This window comes from Phalacrocorax aristotelis, chromosome 10 (assembly GCF_949628215.1).
Source record: "Phalacrocorax aristotelis chromosome 10, bGulAri2.1, whole genome shotgun sequence".
Lineage (NCBI taxonomy): Eukaryota > Metazoa > Chordata > Aves > Suliformes > Phalacrocoracidae > Phalacrocorax > Phalacrocorax aristotelis.
The window spans coordinates 23,715,913-23,741,764 of NC_134285.1; the positions used below are offsets into that span (position 1 = coordinate 23,715,913).

At 43.1% G+C, this 25,852-nt stretch overlaps 1 protein-coding gene and 1 long non-coding RNA gene across 33 annotated transcripts in view; one reads left to right on the forward strand and one right to left on the reverse strand.

Annotated features, from left to right (window-relative positions):
* MAPK8IP3 (mitogen-activated protein kinase 8 interacting protein 3) overlaps positions 1 to 20,283 on the reverse strand; it is a 78,835-nt gene extending 58,552 nt beyond the window's left edge. For 29 of the 32 annotated variants that reach the window (XR_012662559.1, XR_012662558.1, XM_075105826.1 and 26 more), the window contains exon 1: positions 19,884 to 20,276. Coding sequence is in view for 30 of the 32 variants with exons in the window: in XM_075105826.1 (XP_074961927.1) it covers positions 19,884 to 20,201 (318 nt within the window). In the remaining 2 variants the exon portion in view is untranslated. Of the gene's footprint in view, positions 1 to 19,883 lie in introns of all 32 variants that reach the window. The other 3 variants (XM_075105813.1, XM_075105807.1, XM_075105800.1) reach the window with 1 other exon arrangement.
* On the forward strand, positions 20,232 to 23,830 carry LOC142062804 (uncharacterized). The gene is made up of 2 exons (XR_012662561.1): positions 20,232 to 20,700; positions 22,290 to 23,830. It is a non-coding gene; the product is annotated as an uncharacterized LOC142062804 (long non-coding RNA).
* The last annotated feature ends 2,022 nt before the right edge of the window (positions 23,831 to 25,852 follow it).

Genomic DNA, 25,852 nt, shown 5'->3' on the forward strand with positions numbered 1-25,852 from the left:
GGGGAAAGTGTAGCTCTCTGCAAATAATGCCGTTCAAGACGGCATGGCAATTTTAATTTAACAAAGTAAAGCCTCATTGTACTCTAAAAGAGAAAATATTTTTTTTTATAAGATTCCCAGGGAGGCGAATGCATTTCGATGCACAGTAAGATTATTTTGTTAAATTCTGCACATGAAACAACATGGACAGTATTTGACTGAGTTCTCAGGATAAGCCCTGTGCACATTTCCTATTACTTTTACTGGAATAATTAGCAGTGGCACTGGAGCCATCATTATATTTGTGAAACGGATCTCTCTATAGATGACTGAAAGGCTACATCATTAACTATTCTTGCAGACTTTTAAAACTGTTCAGTAAATTCATCTGAACAATGAGTCAGTTTCCATTCCTACATACCTGTATTTATAGAAACAAATGCATTTCAGCCACGTCTCATTTTCCTGCCCAAATTTATTGCAATAAGGCGACCCCCCCAAACCCCCGCCTTATGCTTGTTTTCCAGCAGTATTTTCTAGAAATACCAGAAATGCCAATACCTTTCATCCATTAAAAAGGAGTAATCTCAGAGGCTAAACATCTACTTTTTAATTAAATTTTAAGACAGTACAAGGTCTTAGATTTTTAAGTAAGCATTTTTTCTGAGATGTCAATTAAGCATTTAAATCCCTTGAACACTCACAAATATCCAGCAATCTGTTTTATGGATTTTGAGACACTTATAAAGCAATCTGCTTTGTAAACTTTCAGATTTATTGTTGAAACATTTTCCAGAATAACAATATAATTTCAGAATGAGTAAAAAGCAAAGAAAAAATAATTCTAACCAACATGGCTACCCCGAGCAACAGACCTAGAGAAGCAGCAGTTTAACTTGCTCCATTTGGAGGACCGATAGAAGCTACACCAACAAAAGAGCTATTTTCCTGGTATAATCTCCATCTCCTTGCAAGGTTTTGCTGGAACCATTCTGTGCTAAAGCTGTATTCACGAACCCTTTTAATTACATCCAAGGGCTAAATCTCCACCACATCACACTGGCTCAGCTTTTACTACCCTGTTGACTTGAGATACCCTCCTGCTGCTAGTCCTCCATCCAAGAGCATGCCACCCAGACTAAGCAGGAATGACATTTTTAACAGCAATAAAAATTAATGGACTTTAAGGAAAACATTCACAGATTTCTTGACAGCAAATTAGGAAGCCAAAGAAGTTATAAGCCCAATTTTATTCCCACTATATAGGTCATCTTTAATAGGATTCCTGGATTTGCTGCTGCTGTTTTGGTTTAATTCAGAGGAAATTGATTAAAAGATTAAGTCTTCCACAAATACGGCTCAGTCTTCTTATTCAGTCCTGCCTATTTTGCAATGTAAAAGTAAGCAAAGAAACAGAAAACTAGAAATCAATTAACTATTTGGAGCAGAAAGAGACATGGAGACAACAATATTAAAAATTAGTATTACCCTATGTATTCTCAGGGAAGAAGAGCATTTCAGATAAATGTATTCCAGTATATTCTGTCCTATCTGCTGAAGAGATTGAAAAATGACATTTGTGCGCAGGGACCCAAGGGCTCTTCACTCTCCCTGTCTCTGAAGCATCTTTTAGCTGCTCCTGCCTCAGAAGCCATCTCACCTGAAGGTCTTCCTGTGCATCAGAAGGGCGGAAGGGCTGAGAGCAGGAAGAGTCCCAAATCCAGAGAGGAGTGAAAGGCCACACCAGTGGGATGAGGAGAGGAGGTTTCACTGCCAGGGCCACCTCCAAAGAAAGCACGCTCCTGACTGAGGAGACGGCTTAGCACACACTGTCACTGCCACTCATCCTTCATGGTACAAGTGAGCTCTCACCAGGGTATTCAGGCAGGCTTTATTTTTTTTCCAATAAGCCAACAGCAGACATTTCATATAGCATCTAGGGAAGACCCTTACTAGCAACTAAAAGCAGCAGAGATTGAAATGACCTTGCTTAGGAATATGAGCACGTCCACAAGCACAACTAACCAGTGCCAGGAGTTTGAAGAAAACAGGCACTTCAGGTACATTTGTACCTCCAGAGACAGAGGCAGCAGAGGCAGCACTTCATCTACAGTGTGATGCTGTGCCACAGTGCTCAAGCTGCAGCTCATATATGGCTGTGGATGGCCCAGCCAAGCAGCACTGCCTGGACTGGCTACAGTCTCTCTTCTGCCCTAATTCAGCCTGCCAGGTGCATCCCCTAGCACAGAGCACATCCCCGGCCACATGGTGCTCTCTGCACCAACCCCCACCTTCTGACATTGCTGGAAACTCATACCAGGGCAGGAAAACCAAGAAAAAAACAAAAAAGAAAAACTGCATAAAGATTTTTTTTTTTTTAGTTAACCAGTCACAAAGGCAATTATGCAGTAAAACCAAGCACATATTATTGAGTGAATGCAGCTCAGTAAATAAACATCCACAGGCATTTCAGATTTTCCATTTCTTTCAGGGGTGGGGAGGTGGGGATGCAGTTGGGGGGATGCTCTCTTTAACTTGAAGTGGACCAAGATGTCACCTTGATCTTTTAAACCTTATAAACAAACAGGCAGAAGGGACACTAACCTGAAAGCCCCCTTCCCATCTGAACATTTTCTGTCTGTATTATTTACAAAAAGCACCAAAACCAGTTATAATGGAAAAAAAAATCCCTTTGGTTCACTCTTGTTTCTTGTGTTTTTGATCTAAGTTTGTGCACAGCCAAACCTATCCAAATGCTGCACAAATGTTCAATGCACAAAGAAGCAGCTCCATGTCTCTGTGGGTGCTAACTAAAATCAGCAAGCCTTCAAAAGGGAAAAGAATATTCACATGAATCAAATTCCTGCTTCTGGCCTCAGAAAGAGAACAAGTTCCAATGACTTACTGAAAGCAGATACTGCAGATATTACCTTTGCTTCATTATAAACTTAAATATTTAACGGGATAAGAGTGGGTCAGGAAAAAAAAACCAAACAACAAACCCCCAAACAGCATAGCTGTATAGTCTTTTTAAAGACAAACTAACTGAGATACACCATTTACAAAAAAACTCTGCTACGAATTAAAATGCCCAGGGTACTGAGTTTAAAAACTGAAATGCAAATGCAAATTTGCTGACTGCATTCTTTCACTTCAGTGCTGCCAAGAGGCAAAAAAAAAAAAAAAAAAAAAGGTGCGCAAAGAACCACAGGCTTAACTTGCTGCTATGAGGTGCCCTGGATTCCAAGAGATTTCTCATTTGCAGAGCCAGGTGCTGCTACTGATTTTATGTGATGGTTTCACTGCACGGAGCTCAGTTCAGATCCACACCTCAGTGATTTCACAGCTCCCAGCTCCGTCTTTATGAAGATGCAGTAAAGACATAGAGAAAACGAACTAAAGAGGTCCAGATAATTCTACTGACAGTAAAGAAAAAAGAGCCCACACTCACAGTAGTTCTCAATAGCAAGGCTGACCACAGCATTAACATTTTTATCATTTTTAATCATTTTTACTATTTTTTCCAGAGCCTCTATGCTTGCTTTCAAAGAATAATTTCTGAATATGAACAGTTACAGTTAAACAGTTAATCACCTCAGTGATCTAAGAAAACTGGAGTATGAAACTGCTACACATAAAAATTAGCCACATGGATTTTCTTCTGCTAGCCTCTATCCTCAGATTTCAAGCAGGATAGCTAGTCTGTAATAACCAAGGATTATGACAAACAACAATGGCTCACACACTAGTCTTTACAGGGAAAATATCTAGCATAAAATCATCTTAAGGCAAAAGAATGAGTATTCCTCTGAAAAGCCGTGGTACAATGCTGATCACTTGGCTTCCTGCTTTCCTGCTTTTTGCAAAGGAAGAAAATGACTAAAAATAGTAGCATATAATCAGAAATCATCACATCACATCAGTGATAAATCAAGCAGAGAGCCAGAGACGCACTTATATGTAGAAATCTTCTTGCATGGCCTTAATCTGTGGTAGCTGGTAGTGCGTGCAATGGTACTGCACACCAAAGGGAGCACTGGGGGTTCAGTCTCAGACCCGACCCTCGTCCCTTTGCTGGCAGGAGATGGCAGCGCTGTGGGTGCAAAAGCAGGGTTGCATGAAGAAGCGTGGAATGCACACCTGGCAGAGGCATCCACTAGGGAACAGGGGTATGTTGGTGAGGAGGGGAAGGGCTCATGCTGCATGCCGCTTCCCAAGGGAGGTCACCTCACCTGCAGGAAGCCCACGGAGGAGGGAGGCAATGCTGGTTGCGCAGTCCCCGCACAGCTTCCTGGCAGCACCTAATCAGGCTGGCAATTTAGGGAGACAGTGTTTTGGCTTAGAAAGCCACGACAAAGAAAGAGGCCAACTCCTGGCTCTTTAAATTCTGACTTGCTCAAAACCAAGCCTCCAGTCCCGTTATCAGGCCTGCTGCTGCTGAGTTTTACATGCTACTCAAGGTGAAGACCTTGCTCTTTTCTCTTAACAGGAGCCATTTCACTCAACAGCAACTTCAGGAAGCAGAGATTGCTTCCATACAAAGCAGATGTCTACCACATAGTATCTGACACTCAAATGAGTAATTCACACTTTCTTATTGTAGCTCCTGTACAGGCAATGGCCACAGTCAGATACCAACAATGCCAGAGCTTCAGGAACTGAATGTTAAATCTTTTCACTTTGACAATCAAAAAAAGGATGTTTAAATTACGTTGCTTCTCAGAATTATGGTGGCCATCAGCTAAACGCTCCCTCAGGAAATAACTTCCATTTCAATAGTCGAGAGAGAAATCCGCTTCTCACTTTATAAGCCAGCCTACAATGATGCAGCTACTTTTTACAAAAGCATTAGAGAGCTGTGTAAAAATCAACAGATAGTTTAAAATCTCAAACTATGAGTAGATGTTCAGATTTTATCCCTACAGGTATTTTATGTAAAGCCCAGTCATTTATTTAGCAAAGCTGAGGTAGAAGATTAAGGAATTGAGCCTTGTCTACTTTACATCAACATTAATTTGACTCCATTGCATGAAAGCATTCCTAGTTTCTATCAAGAGAGGCAGTACAGGCATATTTAGTGTTTCCCTTGTGAAAACCAAGGTTTTGCAAATATTTAAAGCTGCTCTCCGTCGTTGGTCTCAAGAGCTGAAACGTACCCTCACACAAATAGAAAAATATGGCCATCAGCCCACACACAGTGAAAAAAGCATACCTGAATTTCCAGCATGTTGTTATCTAACATGACATGAATTTTAGAAATGTTTTGGCCTCTGAGAGCAGAGGTTTGCTAACAGGTAACAAGGGGCTCCTTGCACTTGATAATCACTCATCTCGCTTCAATCCCCTGAGGTGATGGACAGGGTTTGAGGGTGCTCCCAGCAACGCTCACCCTTTCTCCTGGAAAACCCTTGCTTTCCTGGGGAAGACCCTTCCCCAGGAGACCCAGGTCAATCCCAGCCACAACACCTGAAAACCGAACCCCAGATTCCCCTGCAGCCTGGATGCTCCCCAGTGGTACCGACATGCAGTGAAACCCCAATGCACCTGTAATCCGTGTAAGAGACCCTAAACAGCAACTGTGGCACAAGAAAATATGCAATCACTAAGTGTAAATTCTAATAATAGCCCATATCTTCTCCATCTCAGAAGGATCTTAGTTACCACAACCAAGAATATGCTATCTAAGTATTAATTTTGTAAGATGTAGTTTAAAAGACCAAACTGCAACACAAGTGCACTGACAAACAGCAGAGAGTCCACAAGCTGAAAAGAAGTTCAGCTGCAACTGTGAAATGAAGCAATCAACAACTTAAAACCCCTGACTACACCATACTTTTTAAAACTCCCAGGTAATTAATTTACCATCTCAAATTTCATGCTTGTTCAAAATCTTATCCTGCACTTACCACAAAACTTAGTAAATCACAACTGTGTTCTCCTGTGCCTCTTACTGTGTTCTGCGAGGGTTCCCCATTTCTGGTGTGTTTGGCAATTATGCAATCACAGTTGTGACAGCAGCGATATAGAAACTCTTATAATTGTCATTGCAGAGCTTGGCATGAAGTTCAAATCATATTCACAGTACAACTTATGTTACACATCAACCTTTGGACCAGGAGGTGTTTTATATAAGGAATTCATGATTATAGTAATAATTCTATATTGAATACTTAAGATACATAATACTGATTCACGTGAAGATGCTTACACATAACTATGCATTTAATATGGAAAAATAAATACCAGCCTTCCTTGGCTGAGGTCTCTGACCTCAAATATAACTGACAGTGAACAGGCTATTTATTAGTAGAATGGCCAAAACATTGTAAAAGAGAACAACCTCTTCCTCTTCCTTCCTATTTTTTTCTGACACATTATAATGCCTTTTTAACTTCATTTTTAACTTGGTTTTTAGAGTTTATTAGTCCAGAAGGGCACACAGCATACAGTTTCATGATGGAAAGATGCTCTGAGCTATGCCCTGTGTCTGAATCTTTGCCACCCTCCCCAAAGACAAAGGCACTCCTGAAGGAACATTTCCATCTCTATAAAGGCATACAACTTTCTAGTGAAATAACATTTCCTTTACATCTGCAGAGCTTGGAGATAAAGATTTTTGTTCCTGTTGCTAACTTCAAGAAGTCAAAAAGACATTTTTAATCTGCTAGATACTCTATACTCACAGATTGGTCTCTGAATGCCTTCTGTGAAATAAATGTCTGTCTTATTGATTTACGCAAGGATTACCATCTCCTATATTCCTATTCCAAGGGATCTGATTCTTTTTACAAAAGAAGATCGCTTTTCTTTTAAGATGCTCTCTGTGAAGTAGGCCTGGTCCTACAGCACATCCAGGGGAGGCAGAGGGGACCCTCCCACACCCTCAACCCTGCTCCAGATCTGCCCAAGAGACAGAGTTCGCCCCTCCTGCTGCTCACATCTCCTGGTGGGACTAATGACATGTACGCGTGGGACAAAAGATGTGGTGGAGGAAAGGGGTGCACAAAGAAAGGATGGGGTCCTTGCAGACTTCTTCTCAAAACTGCCTTGAGAACAGCCTTGTCCTGTATTTCCATCAGCAAGCACAGCTAACAAGAAAGGAGGTGACACTGTCAAGTCCTGCAGATGACATAAGACCAGGAGGTGCCATCAGCACTGAAAAGAACCAAACTATCACAGGGGAATAACTGGGTGATGCTGAAGGCCAGAGCAATACTGGGACTGAACAGCACACGACTGCAAGGGTGTGCACATAGGGACAGCCATTTCTGCTGTGATGAGGAGGGTCAAGAGGAAGGAGCTGATGACAGAACGATTTGTTCATCAGACCCATGCTGATTGCATGCTCTAGGCCAGATGCAACTGCAGCATGAGGAGGGCAAAGAGGAGATGCACATGCTGCCACCTCCTGCCACCCCATGCCACACAGACTGCACTGGACTGTGCTAACGAAAGTGACAGCCCGCAGATTTTTTAGGTCTATAATCTCAGATATTAGTAGGCCTTTGAAAAAGGCAATGTGACACTGGGACACTCCTGGGACAATATTCACACCACTGTATGAAGCACTGGTAAGATGTACCTGGAAAACCACCCTGCTAGTAAGTAGAGGAGATTTCTGGAGGCAAAGGGCACCTCGTACAAGGTATACCAAATCAATGGATAAAAACAACATTTTAGCTTAAATTGAACATGCTTTTAAACATAAATGCTCAGAGGTTGAATGTGAAAGTATGGTAGTATCTGTTGAATGCCATTATCTTCAAAGCACAAATGAGAGAGTATTATTTCTCTAACAGTCACCATTTTCTAGTAAAATGAAAATATTTTCTAGTAGAAAGAGATATGACTAATATAATTTCTTAAGCATAGGTGTGTAAATACTGTATCTTCTTATTGGATGTATACAAAGAGCCAAATTGCATCAAACCAGTGAGAAACAACTTGTTTTTAGAAGACTACAGAAAAGCACAAAGTGATAAACAAAATAAAATAGATTATTTAGAATGAGACATCTCTATTTGAATAATTAAAATCAGTTACTGGTGCTTATTTTCAGTCACTCTGGTGTTCTAAGGATAAAACTGATACCAAATCCAATCTAGTCCACGCAACACACCTTAAAAGCAAAGTTTTGGGTGTACAAAGCTACCAAGCCACACACTTTTCACATAGCTATAACACTGGAGAAGAGAAATTCCTCGTGCAAAAAGAGCCTATTAAGCATTACACAAAAGTGAAAGGGCCAGCTTACATGGCCATCCTGTATTTCTCTCAATACTTTTTTCATTCTTACACCATGAACCTCCCTTTCACCTTAAAGGAACGGGTATTTCTAGCAGATATGTGTCAAACTGTACGGTACTGTACGGTACTGCACCTTCACTATCTAAAAGAAAAAAATAAATTTACTGGTAGCTGCTCAGATCTTCATAGGAAGCAATCCTGAGATGTCTCAAAGCTGTACAGAACTTTCACTAATCTAGCAATACTTTTCTGAAATATTCAGCACATGCAGTATCCATGCCTGTTACGTCTTCCATAACAGAACATTTCTGCTTCCACAGCAAGGGCTTGGGGTCGGAATTTAACCCTCCTGTTGGAGGTATGGCTAATTTCTTTTCTAGAGGAACTTCAGATGAGCTTTAAAACTAGATTTTGGAAGGTCAAATTTAGACATGTATAGAAAGACACCAGAAATACTCCATTATATCCAATATATATCAGTGGATATTTCACTAACAAAAATTTAAAAATCCATTCCATGGGCTTCTGGGGAGAATATTGAAACTTAGCAACAATAAATGTGGTGAAATGGGAAGGCAGGCCCAGACAGAGGCAGTCAGTTAATGCCATCATCACCATGAAATATAAAAATATGAAATATAAAACCCCTCAAGATTTAGTAAGAAAAATGCTACTTATGTATCAGTTACTTGAAAAATCTCTTAGCTCTGAAACCACTCACTCAGATTTTAGCTCGGATACTCTGAAATGTAATCTAGACAGCTTCCTTAAGTAACGCTGGAGGAGAACTTATTCACCAAATTAAATGCTGAGAGCACCAGATTCCTCTTAATTTTACCACCATGGGAAGCTCTAAAATGAATACCACCAACTCTGCCTACCCATTCCTCAACCTAGGGAGGTTTCTCCTGAAAACAGACACCTGCCTCCTCAACTGTGGCTCTAAAGCCAAGAGAGAGACCCAGAACTTGGTATGAGATGTGCCATGTGAGTAACAGGCAATTTTCACCACCTTCTAGTCCTGCACACACCATACACCTCTTGCCTTACTCCCCATCTCTGTTTGCTGTGACACGCTGAATTTAGATTGCTCAGTGTTTAAGCACATGCCCTAGTGTCCCATTTTCTGCAAGACACAATGTATTTTACAATGAATAACAACTAAATAAAAAAAATAGATTCTCTTTAAGCTCAACCAAAACATATATTTGGATTATTTTCCAAAGCTATCCTTGATTGGTGAAAGAAAACTGTAGAATATCCTGAAACACCTCCCTCCATAGTTGAAAGGGGAAGGTACTTCTCCATAACTGAGTTCTTCTAAATGTGTTATACATCATGTTGTATAATTCTTCCGAATGTGCTGTTCATAAATGTGTTCAAAGGAGCCCTTTCAGTCCTTTTTAAGCACAGAATCCCAGAACCACAAATTTCAAACAGACTCTGAAAAAGAAGGCCAAAAGCTAACGTGCCTCTGGGCCGTACACCTTGAAAATATTCAATCATTAACAGATTAGTTATTTTTCCTGTTTTAAATTAGGATTTACAATTACCACGTACCATTCTCTTTTGGGAGAAACTCAGCATGTGTCCGACAGGAAAACCTTTCCACAAAACACTGCAGATGGGAGGGCAGGCAAACCTGTTTTTGATACTAGTACATTGCTTCCCCTCTCCAGGGGGATGAGCAGGTCTGCTCTAGAACTGAGAGGCAACTAGCATTCATACCACAAAGTACAGTGGCTGAGGTTGGGATGACCAAGCCACAGGTAGAATGGGAAAGAAAAACAAGAGCCTGAAACTGTTTTTGTCAGACCCAGCTGAGCATCGCATCCTGCCTTGAGCAGGTCCCTTCAAATCAGGGCACTGGGAGAGAAGGCAGATACCAGCGGCTGCCTTCTCTGTGGAGACCACCTCACTATCCAGCTCAGGAGCAAAAAGCCCAATGCTTCCTGTTGATACCTGAACTAAAGCAATCTGTCCTGCAAAGCAAGACACAGCTCTGAGGATATCGTTATGGACACCTTGCAGCCCAACAGGCTGTAAGGTGAACTGCAGACAAACGGAATAGTACACCCGATGTATCAATTTTGAAGGCTGACCACCCCCTTGAAGAAAAAAAAGGATTTTCCACCACAAAATACAGAAGAATTGCAGTGTTTGGCATGGCCCATGTGTGGCATCCCTGGACACGTGGATTAGCTGTCAATCTTCCTGAATCAATGTGCAACCTCAGACTGATGGTCTATCTATTTCAAAGACTGGACTAGAACTGAAATCAGTGTTGATCAAAAAGGGGACAGATGAAATACCAGCCCTGCACATATCTGCTGGTCCTCACATTGCTGTAAGCAAGGGCTGGACACAGTCAGCATGACACAGGCTGAGCCTATGAGGCTTGCATGCACAACGTGATATAAGAAGTATCTGAGTACCATGGTGCAGTCTCCTGGAAATGCCAAGCAGGTTCCCAGCGGGAAAGGCAGGAGAGCGTCCAGCTGACTGCTCATACATTACTGCACCACCTGAAGTCAATGCAGAGCGGCCACTGCCTGGCCAGCACTCCTCATGTGTGCTCCAGGACTGTGCAGCAGGAGATAAGAATAGGGATGGAGCAGCTCCTCTCAGGTGAGACACCCCATGCTTCCTCCTCAGTGGCATGAAAGGATCTAGCCTGCTACAACTTGTCGGAGGCACCATGACAAGCGACGATGATGTAGATGTGTACCATCTTCATCATCCTCAGCAGGCGAGAGGAAGAACAGAGGTGCTGGGGTGCTTCTGCTAGATGAAAGATTGCATCATTTGCAGAAAAGTGAAGACTGGCTAGGGTTTTTCTTGAAACTTTGGCCATCACAGTTATTAAAATTCATTTTCAATGGTAGTGAGTCCAAATCTTCCCAGACCTTCTTGGCTTTTCTCTTACAATTCTACCCCCTGAAACCCCAATGCTAAGTTCTGCCTTCATACACCTAGTACATCCCAACAACATTCTTGAAAAATCCACCTGCAGAGCCACGAACAGAACATGACCACAAAGCAGCCTGCTTCATTTCATCAAGAGGAAAAAAAACCAACTTCTCACCAAAGCCCGCCTGGGGATTACAATTTGACTGATACAGCTAAACCTGTAGAGGAAAACCCGGCCAGATCATCATCATCAACTAACATCCAGAATATTACCTTGAATTGCTCTTTAAATAAAGTAACAGCTTATAGTGCTCGCTCAGATTAAGTTTACTTTAAAGGTAATTTTTAACAACGCACACTGATATTTATGAATATTAATAAGGGTCATAAGCTTGAGCGACATAGAGAGGATTTGTATGAAGGATCTGTGTTTGGATATAGATTTTTTTCCTCCAAGATTAGCGAGAATAAAGTAAGGTTACCAGATGGTGAGGACTGATGGGCATTACATTTGGAAAGCCTGATTCCTCATAAAGAAGTGATTTAGAACTACATATCATAAGGTCAGTTTCTACTGCCTGTCACAAATCGATTTTGATAGGTTTCTTTAAATTAATAAAACTTGTAAACCGAAAAGTCTCCAAATTAATTTCATCTAATCAGTACAGACATACCATTTATTTGAAAAAATTCAGAATAACTAACAAAGCATTTTTGGCAAGGGGTCTTCCAGCAACTGTTTGTCCTATAACAACATCTCTCATATGCCAAAAAAATCTAGTTTTTACATTAAAAAAAAAACATTCTGCACACAAAGTTTTTATGGGGAGAATATCAAAAAAAGTAGAGGTAAGGACAAGCTGCTTCTGCATTTCTAAGAGCATTTTTTCCTCTGCCTAATCCCAAAGCATTACGTCTTGTATTTTAGCCCTTAGTCTGCATTTAGTCCACTTGGTATCCCTCCACCAGACCAGCTTGGCTTCTCACCAGCAGAAGGATACATCTCTCTCCTGCATCTCAAAACCAGCACTAACTAGTCTGCCACCGAGACAGATCCCATGGGAGATAAGGTCCCGGGAACAGACTGACACGTTCTGCATCTTTCAGGACACCACACTGCTGCCGTCCTTGGTATCATCCACGCTGTTGCCCCCAGTCCGCACCCTGTCATGTGCCGACTCGCCTTACTCTTGATGGAGTGATGCACAAAGAACGAAGCAAATAAAAAAGGGCAGACTGCCATAATACTACAATACTACTGTGGAGATGGAAGAGAGCGGCTGCTGCTCTTGAACAACTGCAAGGCAATCTCTACCCTGGTGTTGCATTGATAAGGATAGGGGCAGGACAGGAACCAATCTAGAACTGCAGCAAACCTTCCTTCCACTTGCAGAGGCAGCTCTCGACCCTCACATCCAAGTAGAGAACAGGCACCATTTAATTATTTCCCAGCAAAAGCCCCTACTTCACCCTCAGCAGAAGGAAAGAATTACGTCTACCACTGTTATTTGCATTAACATCGATCCTAGTCATGCATCAGGAGACAGCAACAGGATGTTAAATCCTTGACTTATAATGCTATTTAGTTTTATTGCTACAACTTTTTGTAAGAAAAGGCATGCTTAGAATCTAAAGATTACCATCCTTCACTCGGTGGATGTGCTGATCGCCGGCCAAAGCAGTGATGAGGTTGTCGCTATTGGTAAGGATGGCTAGTAGATTTATTTTACCATTTAAGACAGAAGGGAGGATGTTAGAATTGTTATAACTAACGCTGTCTACTTAGATATGAATTGGAAACACATGGGTCTCCAGAAACACTTTTTGTTGTTGCTTACTTTTTAAATATATGGAGTTAATTTTATTATCTTCAGTTGTTGAGTTTTAATCATAATCTGCAATATTGTGATCAATTCTGAATCATGTTCAAGCAATATCATTGACAAAAGACATGGGAGAAAAATGAGAAAAGATTATTAATATCCCAATGATTTAAGGTTTGTCTCACCCCCAAGACATGGGATCACTTTACAGATGCTCACACTTGTGTTGCTTTTTATTTCTGAACAACTAAATGGATATATTCTGGAACCTTACAACAAGTGAGGAGGAGAGTATCATAAATATGAAATCTAACATTTGCATGCTTAGTACAAAAAAATCATTACAAATATCACAGTACTTTTCAGAAAAATTAAGAATCTAGTTTGTCTGGGACCAACAGCTTTTGTAAATCAAGACAATAGCAAAAGAGGACTCAAGGTAAATTGGAATAACCCTCTAATAATGACACAGATTCTGCTGCTCATTCTACTGGTGAAATCTGACAGTGCCTGCAGACTCCACAAATGGACGAAGAGGATTCTGAAGAATATAGAGACAGATCTTGTCATAGACGGCTGTGCACTAAGTCTGCATTTCATGCTTGCCAGTTACTTTCAACTGCATGTAGTAGAAAGAATCCATGTGATAACCAGAGCCTTTCTTTATCCAGTATCTGCTATTCCCAAATGCTTTTCTCCTTCGATGCTATGAGGTCACCATCAACCTGCAGAAACTCCCATTAATCAGCTATTTGTGAGGTCAGGTTTCAGGGTAGGGAAACAGACAGTGCCTTCCCAGGCTGCAATTCATTTCACAGAGAAAGAAAACACAAGGCAGAAAGGGAAAAAGTGCTCACAGCGGAGAGGTTGGAGCACAGAGCATCACTTTTACCACCCTTCCCCACCATCATCTTGAAGAGAATTAGTGTATGGGAGGGACAATATTTAAAGTATCCCTTAACAAACTGGAGGGAAGGGGCAATTTTCAAAAGTCTTTTTGTTGTTTGAAGTGCAGACAGAAGCCAATGAACTTGCAATATTGTCAACCCACTGGAGAGCTCCTTAAGTACCTCAAGCCACACAGAAACCTGCAGCAACTACAGTCCGTGCCTCTCACAAAGGACCATCTCCTCCCAAAGCGTTGCCCACTGATTTTCAAACAAAACACCGGAGGCATCTCCAACTATTACACAAAAATAAAATACTGGTAAATTAATGTGCTTACCACATAAAGTAACAATGCAAATAGCAAGCCATAAAGAGGAAGCAATGGTCACGGCAACATGCCATCAGAAGACAGAGATGTTGCTTTTCCTTTGGAAGTGGGAAAGGACGACACCCAGGTGTCTCTCAAACACAAGTCCCACAGTGGCAATGCCAGCAAAGGGCTTTTACAGTTCATATCCTTTTTGGGTCCTGCACCTGGAGAAGTACAACCCCAGGCACCAGTATATGCTGGGTTCACCCAGCCAGAAAGCAGCTTGGCAGAAGACTGGGGGTCGTGGTGGACATTAAGTTGAACATGAGCCAGCAATGTGTCCTTGTGGCAAAGAAGGCGAATGGTGTCCTTCGCTATTGCCAGCAGGTCAAGGAGGTGATCCCTCCCCTTTATTCAGCACTGGTGAGGCCACACCAGGAGTGCTGTGTCCAGTGTGGGGCTCTCCAGTACAAGACACAGGGACAGACTGGAGAGAGTCCAGTGAAGGGTCACAAGGATGATGAAGGGATTGGAGCACCTGCAGAAGAGAAGGCTCAGGTATATCTCATCAAAGTATATAAATAGCTAATGGGAAGGTACAGAGGATGGAGCCAGGCTCTCTGGTGGTGGCCAGCAACAGGGCAAGAGGGAATGGGCACAAGCTGGAACACAGGAGATTCCCTCTGAACAACAGGAAACCCTTTTTCACTGTGAGGGACACTGAGCACCGGCACAGGCTCCCCAGAAAGATTGTGGAGTCTCCCTCTGTGGAGATGTTCAAATGCTACTTGGACACGGTTCAGGGTGACCAGCTCTGGGTCCTCTGGAGATCCCTTCCAACCTCAACCAGTCTGTGATTCTGAGAAAATACCCAGAGCACAGATACACCTGTGGGGAAGCCCAGACGATGACAACTCAAAAGACAGCCCACTGGGAATGTCACACACGCAGCACGCACTGCTTCAGGGGGTCCCTGGGCTGCCAAAGCTCACGTCACAGCACAGGGCAGCTCAGAGCAGAGCTGCCCACCTCTTTGTCAGGTCCAACAGCAAGACAGGTCTTGAGAACCACAGCCTGGAAGTCTCTGCCACACGGTTGCGTGCTGGCTGCCTGCCCCCAGAGTCAAGCAAAGTCCCAACCACACTGACATGGGCAGTGTCACCTGCCCTCTGACAGCCTGGGAACACAGCTACCACCACAGGCAGAGTCATTGTTAGGAGCAACAGCCACATTTACTGAGACATAGGTTTCTTTAACCACTTTCCAATGGAGATTGGTTCCAGGTGCTGGACTGCTGTAGTGCAAAACCCAAGCTATAAGTCTTTCATGAGGGCGTCAGACCTCCTAACCAGCCCTAGGTACTTATCTCTACACCATATGTAGACCTATGTTAAATGAGCAACCATTTTAAAAATTCTAATGAGATTAACTGACATTGCAAAACAATCGACCAAGATCTTACTTTGCTATTAATACACTTTTTATTTCTTTGGCCAGCCACCACCATTCCCTTGTGATATATGAAATTTCACTAGAAGCAGTTTTCATGCAATGAGAGGTCAGAAGGCCACCTCCACGCCTGGCAGAGATCCACCTTGCTTTTCTGACCTCCAGGAAGCAATGCTAACATACACCAACCAGCCCCATGCTTCTGTGCTTCCCATGTGTAAATGCATTTACATGTGCATGCTAATCTTGGAATTAGTGCCCAAATGTGACTAACAATCTCTGCAGAAGCCAGCATTTAGGGCACAAGGTGGTGGGTTTTTTCAAGGGAAGAAGAATCCAGAACATTAGGAAAGCAGCTTAAATAAAACAAAATGTCTCATTAAGAGGGGACCAAATAAAGTTTGTTTTCCCTTGGGATTTCTGCTGGTGTCCCCTAGCTCTTTCCCCATCCCAACTCTACCTCCATGTGTCTTCTGAGCAGATACAAGGAAGAGACGGGCTTTGCAAGACTAACAAGAGCTGGACCCACCCGCCCCAGACCCAAGTGCCAACTGTTCTGCAGGCTACTACTGACCTGCACACTGGCAAGCTCTGCCTGTCTCTCCTCTAGGCAGGACCTTCACTTGGCCTGTCTCTCTTTTGCTTCTCATTAAAACAAACAAAAAAAAAAAAAACCACAAAAAAACACTATAGCTTTTTTTTTTTTACAAATATGGCTGAAAATAGTCACCATCTTAAGTTACTGAGGCAACTGCCCAACAGAGTAATCACACAAGCTTAATTTCCTTAAGAAATCAAGCTAAAAACACTACCTGGTGAGTAAAACCAAATAAATACCATGTGTTAGTATACACCACCACAAATACCAGGGCAACAAAGGTAGTAAATGGACTGCAGTGTCTTTAGGAGGAGGAGAGGCTGAGAGAGCTGCGGCTGCTCAGCCTGGAGAAGAGATGGCTCAGGGAGATCTCACCAGTGTGTTTAAGAGGATGAGGGAGCCAGACTCTCCTCTGTTCAAGGGGCAAAGGGCACAAATTAAACCACACAGAATTCCATCTGAACACAAGGAAACACTTGTTTACTGGGAGGGTGGTCAAACACCGGCACAGGCTGCCCAGAGAGACTGGAGAGCTTCAAACTCTGACTGGACACAGTCCTGGACAACCTGCTCTGGCTGACCCTGCTTGAGCAGAGGGTGTTGGACAAGATGATCTCAGAAGGTTGCCACCAAACCAAACAATGCTGTGAATCCGTGAGGCACCATACCATGCAAGACATAATTACCCTATGTTCATACATAATATGAAACAGATGGAAGAAAACAAAATCACCAAAGATCTGGTGCAATCCCCCATCTTCAGTAGCTTGGAGGCCAGAGAAAACTGAAACGTTGTGTACTAAGCCCCACAGTCACAGAGACTGACAGCACCGCCTCATTTCAAGTAACTTCTATTTTCAATGCACTTGCCTGGATGCTTCTGCTGTCCTATTTTAGGACAAGTCAAAAATATGGAGTCACTCTGCAGCCCAAGTGTTTAGAAAATAAATCAGTAATTTGCTTTTGGCAAAGTTGTTTTAAAAGATACAAAACAGAATCATCTTAGAGAAAGAGACAGAAGAGTACTGAGAAGGAAAACCTTCCTTTGTGGCATTTAGTGGAACTGAAATGAAAGTTGTTAGAAACAGACCTAATTTAACCAAACATACCTATGAGAGTCTGTTTGTACACCTTCTCTGCATCTAGATGAAACAGCAAGATTTGATGTTTCTGTGGTGGTGTTAACAAGAGAATACAATGCACATTTTTATGCCAGAGAACAATGCCCACTTGTGGTTTCAGTTACTTTGAAATTAACAAACTAATACAAAGTAATTACAACTCAGCATCTCTTGACACAAAATTGCAAGAGGAGAACAGATCAGTTTTTCATCTCCAACTCCCAACTTTGTTGTAATCAGCACTCATATGCAGAAGGAATAAAGACTGGGGTCAAATCCTGTTCCCAGAGGAGGATCCTCCCACTTAAAAGTGAAGATCTCATGCCAGGCCTTGAGGCGCAGCACAGGAGGCTGAACGTTGCTTGAGATGTGGGATGGACCTTCCCTGGTTACTGTGGGCGCTGCTACAGAACAATCCACATTCCAGTGGGAAAAGCATTTTACTGGTTTTTAACCGTTTACAACTTCCTGGTGGACAGCAGAATTCTCTATACATAGATTTTTTTACCTCCATAACATATCATTTACTGCATAGTAAGCAGCCTATGGGAAACGGGCAGATAAATAACGTACCCTTTGTTATATGCAGAGGGAAATAGCAGCCATACATTCCATATATGACCTTGTAACAGGAGTTACGTAGAGGCAGAATACTCATTTGTTCTCATAAAAAGCACATGATCTATTCCTTTTGGGTAAGAAGCCTCCTTGCAGACACTTTTTTGCCACACTTAAACTGAGCTGTGCGTAAGTATGACAGAGTATCACCATCAGCAGCAGTGCCTTTGAAACCTCAGCAAACAGTATCCTGCTATGGCTCCTGAGTTTCCCTGCAGGGAATGTAGCTGTTGTCACTACATTTGCTCCCAGAAAACATATTCTGTATCTAGTAAGTCAAGAACAGAAATCCACCCAAGTCCAAAGACGCAAGATCATTCCCACTGGACTGTTCCATTCCCTGTTTGTAGTCCCATTTTTTTCCCCATAAATAGTGCACTTTTATTTGTCAGAGGCTGCAAAATACTGTCTCTATGCCACATTTAATAAGTAAGGTCTTCTGTACTCAGAATCATTTTTCAATCCCTGCCTGCATTCAGAAGAATTTTAAAATATTATTTATTAGTCCATTAATACAAAATTAAAACTCAGGACTAAACTTTAATTGATTGGCTATCGGTTTCAGTATTGGTAAAAGGCCACAAGCATCTTCTTCATCAAGTTAGCAAGACTCTTGCATGCAATTATTAAGCAACAAAACACACTGTGAAAATACTGCACGGTCCTTTACACTGTTCTCCAGTTCAAAGGCTATTTAATTAATTACCCCATATGAAATCAGAACTTGGCTCCTAGTAAGACTCTGAACCTTAAATCTTCTGCTCTTTCTTAGATGGAAAAAAACCCTTTTTAAGAAGCTGTCTAGTGAAACGAAGATGATGTATGGTGATGGACTTTTTCCACCACCAGCACTTTATCCCAGTTCACAGAGTATCACTTAAAGAGGCTAAACAGCAAACCCTTTGGTTCACAGTCTTCATTTATGGCCAAAAAGATGCTCTTGATTTCAGCAGGGACAGGCGCAGAGGTCGGAAGAAGACAGAGTGCAAGTCACTTCCCACCTACCCTCTCTGTTTTCTCTACATCTTAGTCTTTGTAATCCAAGGATTTTCCTTCCTTCCTTCCCATCAGAGGGGTTTTTGTCTGTCTCATGATCCACTTTCAAATCCCCCCTTCCAGCAGAGCAGCTCTGACACAGCTCTCATGGGAGCAAATCCATACTCCAGGAAACTGCAGATGCGAACTTGGGAAACTATTTTATTAAGGTTCAAGATGTAGCTTTGGTAAAAACAAGTTTCAAAAACCGGATGCTATACTCTAAAGATAATTTCTTGCTCCAACTAAATAGCTTACTGCTGACATTTAAAAGGCTGTATGGCCGCACAAAGATTATCAACGTTAAGAAGTACTGTTTTAAACCACAAATTAGCATAAATGCCAAGTCCTCTAGGTGCTGTCGGCATTCCAAAGTGAATTCTTCAAATCCACAGGACTGCAGCTATTTTTGTTGAGGGGTTTTTTTGTTTGGCTTTTTCCCTCTCCTGCTCTCCCAGGGGCGGATCAGCCGCAGAGGCACCTGCACGCCCGGCTGCGCGGGGCTGCGGGAGGCGCCGGGCCGGGACCCCGCCGGGGGGATCGGGGATCCCGCGGGGGGGTGCAGCAGCAGCTCCGCATCCCCCCGCACGAAGGGACCCGTCCCGCAAGGCCCGCGCCCGCCCCGGCCACCCGCCCTCCCCTTCTAGAAGGTACGGCCGGCCGCTGCCCCGGGCACCCCGCCCCGCCCCGGGCCCGCCGCAGGGCCCAGCCAGGAGGGGACCCGCCGGCGGCGGCCGACGGAGGCGAGGCCGGCGGGCAGGCGGCCCCGCCACAGGCCCGAGCCGGCCCCGCCACAGGCCCGAGCCGGCCCCGCGGCCTCGCCCCGCCGCCGGCCCAGCCCAGGCCGCGGCGCGGTGCCCCCGCCCGGCGGGCGGCCAAGATGGTCGCGGGGCGGCGTCGCTCACCTCCTCGGCCTGCTTGCGCAGCGCCTTCTCCCGCTCGTATTGCGTGAGGAGCTGCTCGTTGTCCTCCCGCAGCAGCTCCAGCTCCACCTCGTGCTCCTGGTTGTCGGTGAGCACCGAGTCCAGGTTCTCCAGCACCGTCACCACCAGCGGCATCAGCTCCTTCACCACCTCCTCGTCGTAGCAGTGGATCAGTCGCTCGAACTCGCGGTAGATGCTGTTGGCGAGGCCCGAGACCCGCTCCGACATCACCGACCCCGAGCAGTAATCGTCGCCCGGGTACCCCCCCACGCCGCCATCGTCCAGCTGGATCTCCAGCATCCTGCCGGCCCGACAGCCACCCGCTCCGCTCCGCTCCCCCGCCGAGGCCGCCGCCGCCGCCGCCAGGCTGTGCCCGCCCCGCCCGCCGCGTCACGGGCCGCGGGGACCGGCCGGGGCGGAGCGCGGCGGCGCCGCGCCCGGAGCCGAGCCCGGAGCCGCCCGTGGGCTGTGGCCGAGGGGCGAAGCGCGGGGCGGCAGCTCCCAGCGCGCCAACGCTTTTCCCACTGGGGAGCCGCAGACCCCCTCCCCGGACAGCGCCGGCCCGGCCGCGCCCCCCACGCATGTCACACGCCGCTCTGCCGGGAGGATCAAACCCACCCGGGGGCAGCTTCTCCGCCCAAGACCTAAGGCCTGGCAAAGGATGGCAGTGAAGCTTCAGCTGCCCATAGGGGCTGCACACGACGGACAAGATCTTTATGCATGACACCCCGGCACGAACGGCATCGGGTACCAAGAGCATGGATGAAACCCAGTGCCTCAACACAAGCTGCAGATCATGGTGGGTGCTGGAAAACCATCTCCTCTGGGACCCTCGTTAAAGACTCAGCAAATCTAGCTCTGTGCTTCGGTCCGTTCAGTTCATCTGAACTGAAATCCAAACCCAAGTCTCCACATCCTGATCTGGACCCCAAAACCAAAGGATTTAGGGAAATAAGTTGTCCCAGGCCTGGATATGTTAAAAGCTACAAAGTGGAGAGGCCTTTGAAGTAAATGGTCCAAAGGTCACAAACAAGTCAGTTCTTTCCTATTCCCACTCTCAAATTCTCTGTCCTCTAAGAAAAATGTAAGAAGTGTTACCTAAACTGGATGTTGTTCCATCTGAGGCCTCATCTAGGGGGACTCTTTTTTAGAGGGAAGGGGACAACTTCCAGCCAGAAGAGTGTTAGAACCTAGTTTTGCAACCCAATTATTAATGCAAAATGCCAAACACCTTCAGACTTGCAAGCCTCTTCCTAGTATCTGTGAAAATCAGGGCACTCCTTTGCTCAATACATGTTAGTTGTTTCACTTTAGTTAATTATATTTTCAAGATAAGGCAGCTCTAGTTACTACAGTGAAAGGAGACAAGGACCTGTTCAGGAGGGATGAACTGGCAGGTAGACCAGAGGTCAAAACTGGCCATATGAAGTCCTAAAAAAATCCAGCACCTGAGTCCTTGAAAGCAGCAGCACAATCACAGAACTCCGTCACTAGATTTCTCTAAGCAGCAGCACTCTCCCAGGTATGAGAGGCAGGCTCCAGCACCCGCAGCATACGTTACAGAAAGCAAATTGATGCATACCATAGTCATTTATGTAATACATTTGTAGAGAGGCTAACAATGGGGTGGAGAAGGGAAATAATGCTCAAAAATGCCCATGGTACCAGCAGCCCCAGTTCTCACTGCTGCAACGAAGACATTTCATTACACTATTATTCATATTGATGCCCTTTTGCAAAACATCCTTGTGAATAACCTACTTGTGAGGGATATTGCTTTTCATGTTCTTAGCTGAGAAGGAAGAGAGATTCTGAAACACCAAGGACATACTTTACCACTCTTAACAAAGAAAAGGCAAATACATTCTTTACATATATCTGAAATTCAAAAGCTTCTCATTTAGGCATTCTATTTAGAAATACAAATGGTTTCCAAGCTAGGTAAGTTATTTGCATCATTGGAAGAAATATGCATAGGCAAATGAGAAAAATAAATTTATTAATTAGCCAAGCTATTACTGCCTTGGGAAAAAAAATCAAGCCCTAAAACGATTTCATTATACACAAAATAACTGTTTAATCACCTTATGATCAGAAATATTCAAATGAAGTATCTCTAAAGCTCTCTGAAGGATTATTTCTTTCCACTTGCAGGAGATTTCCAACTAACTGATATTTAAGTCTAGACCAAAACTGTTACAGGTTTATGGTGATCATTGCCATTTCTAATTTCCTAAGCAAAATATTTCAAAGTTGGAGGGCAAATTTATGCACAGAAAATGTGGCCAAATCATCCTTCCAGAGTTAAACTTTCCTTTGTAGCACCCCAAATCCCACTCCTCTGGCACCCAGCTGCCTTTCACCAGTGCTTACTTTTGTCTCATTTAGGGGTCCAGAACAGCCCCTGAGGACTTGTCAGCCAGGAAGAAGGAATGGCCAAACTGATATTGCAGGAAGATTTCTGGTATTAGGGATGCATTTTTTTCATCACTGGAGCAACACTTCAGCCAAAGCCTAACAAGCAGATGGAGGATTTCATGGTAATTGTGCTCATTTGTGTTAGCTGCATGTATATTAACACCCGGGAATCTACAGTGTGGCTTTATTTCGGGTGCCATTCATCTATATCCAGTCTTACTTCTTCTTCCTCAGATTTCTCCAAGTCAAGAATAGGCACTTAAAAAACCCAATTATTAGAGGACATAGGTGTTTAGGTTCTCAGAACATACACATTTACAGTTATAGAGCTTTTCCTGAAGAATCAGTTTGTATTTTGTACAGTGTTACTAAAAAAATTAAAAGAAAAATGGCCAAAGAGAGGCCAAGACAACTACACAGTCCATTCAATATAAGGAAATATTCTCTGTTTGGGTGATAAAAGGAGGAGACCAAAAAATGTCTTAAATTAACAGCTTAAAACCAGAAACAGGTTTTCAGATTTGGTATTGTTATTAAAGGCTGAAAAACTTGCATAAAGAAGACATTACTGTTTTACAACACTATTGAAATCTGCATTTTGCAATACAGCTGTGTGTAGGCCAAAACAAGGTAATTTAACAAGTCTGGTTTTGTAGGCAAGCAATAGTTTACAGCAATAAAGAGTTGTTTGTATCATTCTAGCCACCTTTACATAGTTTATATCATTAGAGTCCTAAATACTGGAATTTATTAGACAAACGGAACAAGCCAAAGTAATTAGTCTTTCTGAATTTCAACCGGGCAAGGCTACAACCAAGAGTGTAAACACCATGACAAAAGCAGGGATATGCCCAAAAGTTATATATGATTGTGTTGTTCAGAGGAAAATTCAATGGTTCAGTCACCTAGACTATCACTCCAGACATTAGTGGTCGTTATTAGGCACGGGAACAAAATCAGCATGACAGAAAACAATGTGGAACATTTTGCTCACAGATGAACTGCGACACCCACTTGAATTTCCATGGATGTATTATAAAGCAGGTTTCCCAATCTAACAACACCAATAAGCATACCCAATGCAATCTTCTGATTCTGGTGACTCATATTGTCCTCTAAACATGGGAAAATGATGTTTAATCTGAATCTCCAAGTTGCATATTAAATACCTGGAAAAGAAATATCCACTAAGCCTGTATGCTAATACTTATATACAAGCAATAAGTACTTCATCAGATAAGTCAGATGATTGTTTTTTTCAGACACTGTGTCAGATGTGGTGAAGAAATATGTACTACTTTCAAATAGGTTCTCATTTAAAAAGATACAATAGTGTAATTCAGATCTGAAACTTTTTCTTGAAAATAATTTTTTTAAATTGCACAAATTAGTGCCCTCATGTTTTTGTAACCAGTCCAATTTATCACAGTTTTATGTGGATTCGAATGTTCCTTTCACCAGAATTTATAAATAAATCTGTTGAGTTAGCACGTAGAGGGAAAAAAGTGAAACGGAATAGTGAAGTGAATTGCTTGCTTTCACAGAAGAGAAACAAGATCATCCTGGTTATAATGTAATCAAAGACCAGCTGGAAGATGTTTCTGTAGCCCATGCAAACTAAACAGAGTGTAAGGTGGATGAAATTGTCATCACTTAAACAGGATAAAATTTTTTTTATCATTAATGGTAAATAAGGTAGCATCTAAAACTCCAAGTACAAGCCACAACAGCAGCACTCTAAACACTAGGCAAACAAAGACAGTAAGGTAAAAAATGGCTCCATTCAGAGCAATTTTGTAATCTGGGAAAAAAAACCCTAGAAAAAAGTCTTGCAAAAACACAGGCAATTGGGAATTTTCTCATACAACAAATGAAAACTAAATACTAAGGCAGTCAATTGTATGCAGCAGCATATGTATGGGCATATGCGACTGTTCTTCAAATACTGTGTGCAGTTTTGGGCCCCTCACTACAAGAAGAACATCGAGGTGTCGGAGCGTGTCCAGAGAAGGGCAACGAAGCTGGGGAAGGGTCTGGAGAACAAGTCTTATGAGAAGCAGCTGAGGGAGCTGGGGGTGCTTAGCCTGGAGCAAGGGAGGCTGAGGGGAGACCTTATCGCTCTCTACAACTACCTGAAAGGAGGTCGTAATGAGGTGGGGGTCTGTCTCTTCTCCCTAGTAACAAGCAATAGGACAAAAGGAAATGGCCTCAAGCTACACCAGGGGAGGTTTAGATTGGCTATTAGGAAACATTTCTTCACCAGAAGGGTTGTCAAGCACTGCAACACACTGCCCAGGGAAGTGGTTGAGTCACCAACCCTGGAGGTATTTAAAAGACATGTGGATGTGGCACTCTGGGACATGATTTAGTGGTGGACTTGGCAATGTTGGGTTAACGGTTGGACTTAATGATCTTAAGGGTCTTTGCCAACCTAAATAATTCTGTGATTCTATGATTCTATATCCTGCAAGCAGAAGTAATAACAGAACTGAGTGGGATTACAGTAATATGCATATTAATGATTTATGTAAGAAATATCTGTCTTTGATATGTGTAAGTCCACAGATCCACAGCAACATACTCAGTAACTCCCATTTTACAAACACTAATCATGGCCTTACACCTTCTTTTGAATATTGTCTCTTACTTAGGGATAGAAGAAACTGAGGCAGAATTGTTAAATGGACCACGTAGGGAAGGACTGCTAGAGCTGGGAGTAGAGCAGAGGAGCTTTTAAGGGCTAAATGCAGATCCAGAGTCTACATTTGACCTGTGTTTTCGTCTTTCTAGGGCAGTGTGAAGCGCTGCCATGGCCAACAGTCTGCCTTGGTGCACTGGCGCTTCCTCCCTCTAATAGAGTTATCAAGGTAAGGGAAATGTCAAAAGGGTTGTACTTGGATGGGGACCAGCTATTCCCTTCTGCAGCACAGCTACAGCAAACCACTGCAGGCAAAACTCAGCGTAGTCAGGCAGATCTTGGGCTCAGCTGATCTTAAGACTGTGGAGTTCTAGTTGGAAGACAGCAGAAAGCCATCTTCTCTGTACAGAGTCCAATGTGGCAGGATAGAGGAATGAGGTTTTGATTTGTCAAAAGGCTCCCAACATACACATTTGATTTAGAGCTCTTGAAGAGTGTAATTCCAAAGTCATCATTAGCAGTGACCCTAAAAACTTCATATTACACATAGGGAAAGAACTTTAAACCTAGCCAGAAAGCATAATTGGAATGGGAATATCACATCTCATCAGTAACTAACAGTTTTAAGTATTACGACTTTCATCCTATGTCATTATAGCTAGCTATATTGCTACTATATTATAGATTCATTGCATGACAGCTTTTAGAGACGGCTGCATTTATAGCAAAAATCCTGTTTGTCTCCCACAGAAAAAGAACTAACAGAGAAAGGATAGAATAGAATAGAATAGAATAGAATAGAATAGAATAGAATAGAATAGAATAGAATAGAATAGAATAGGAGTAATTCACTTGGAAGGGACCTACAATGATTGAGTCTGAGGTGAAAGTAGTT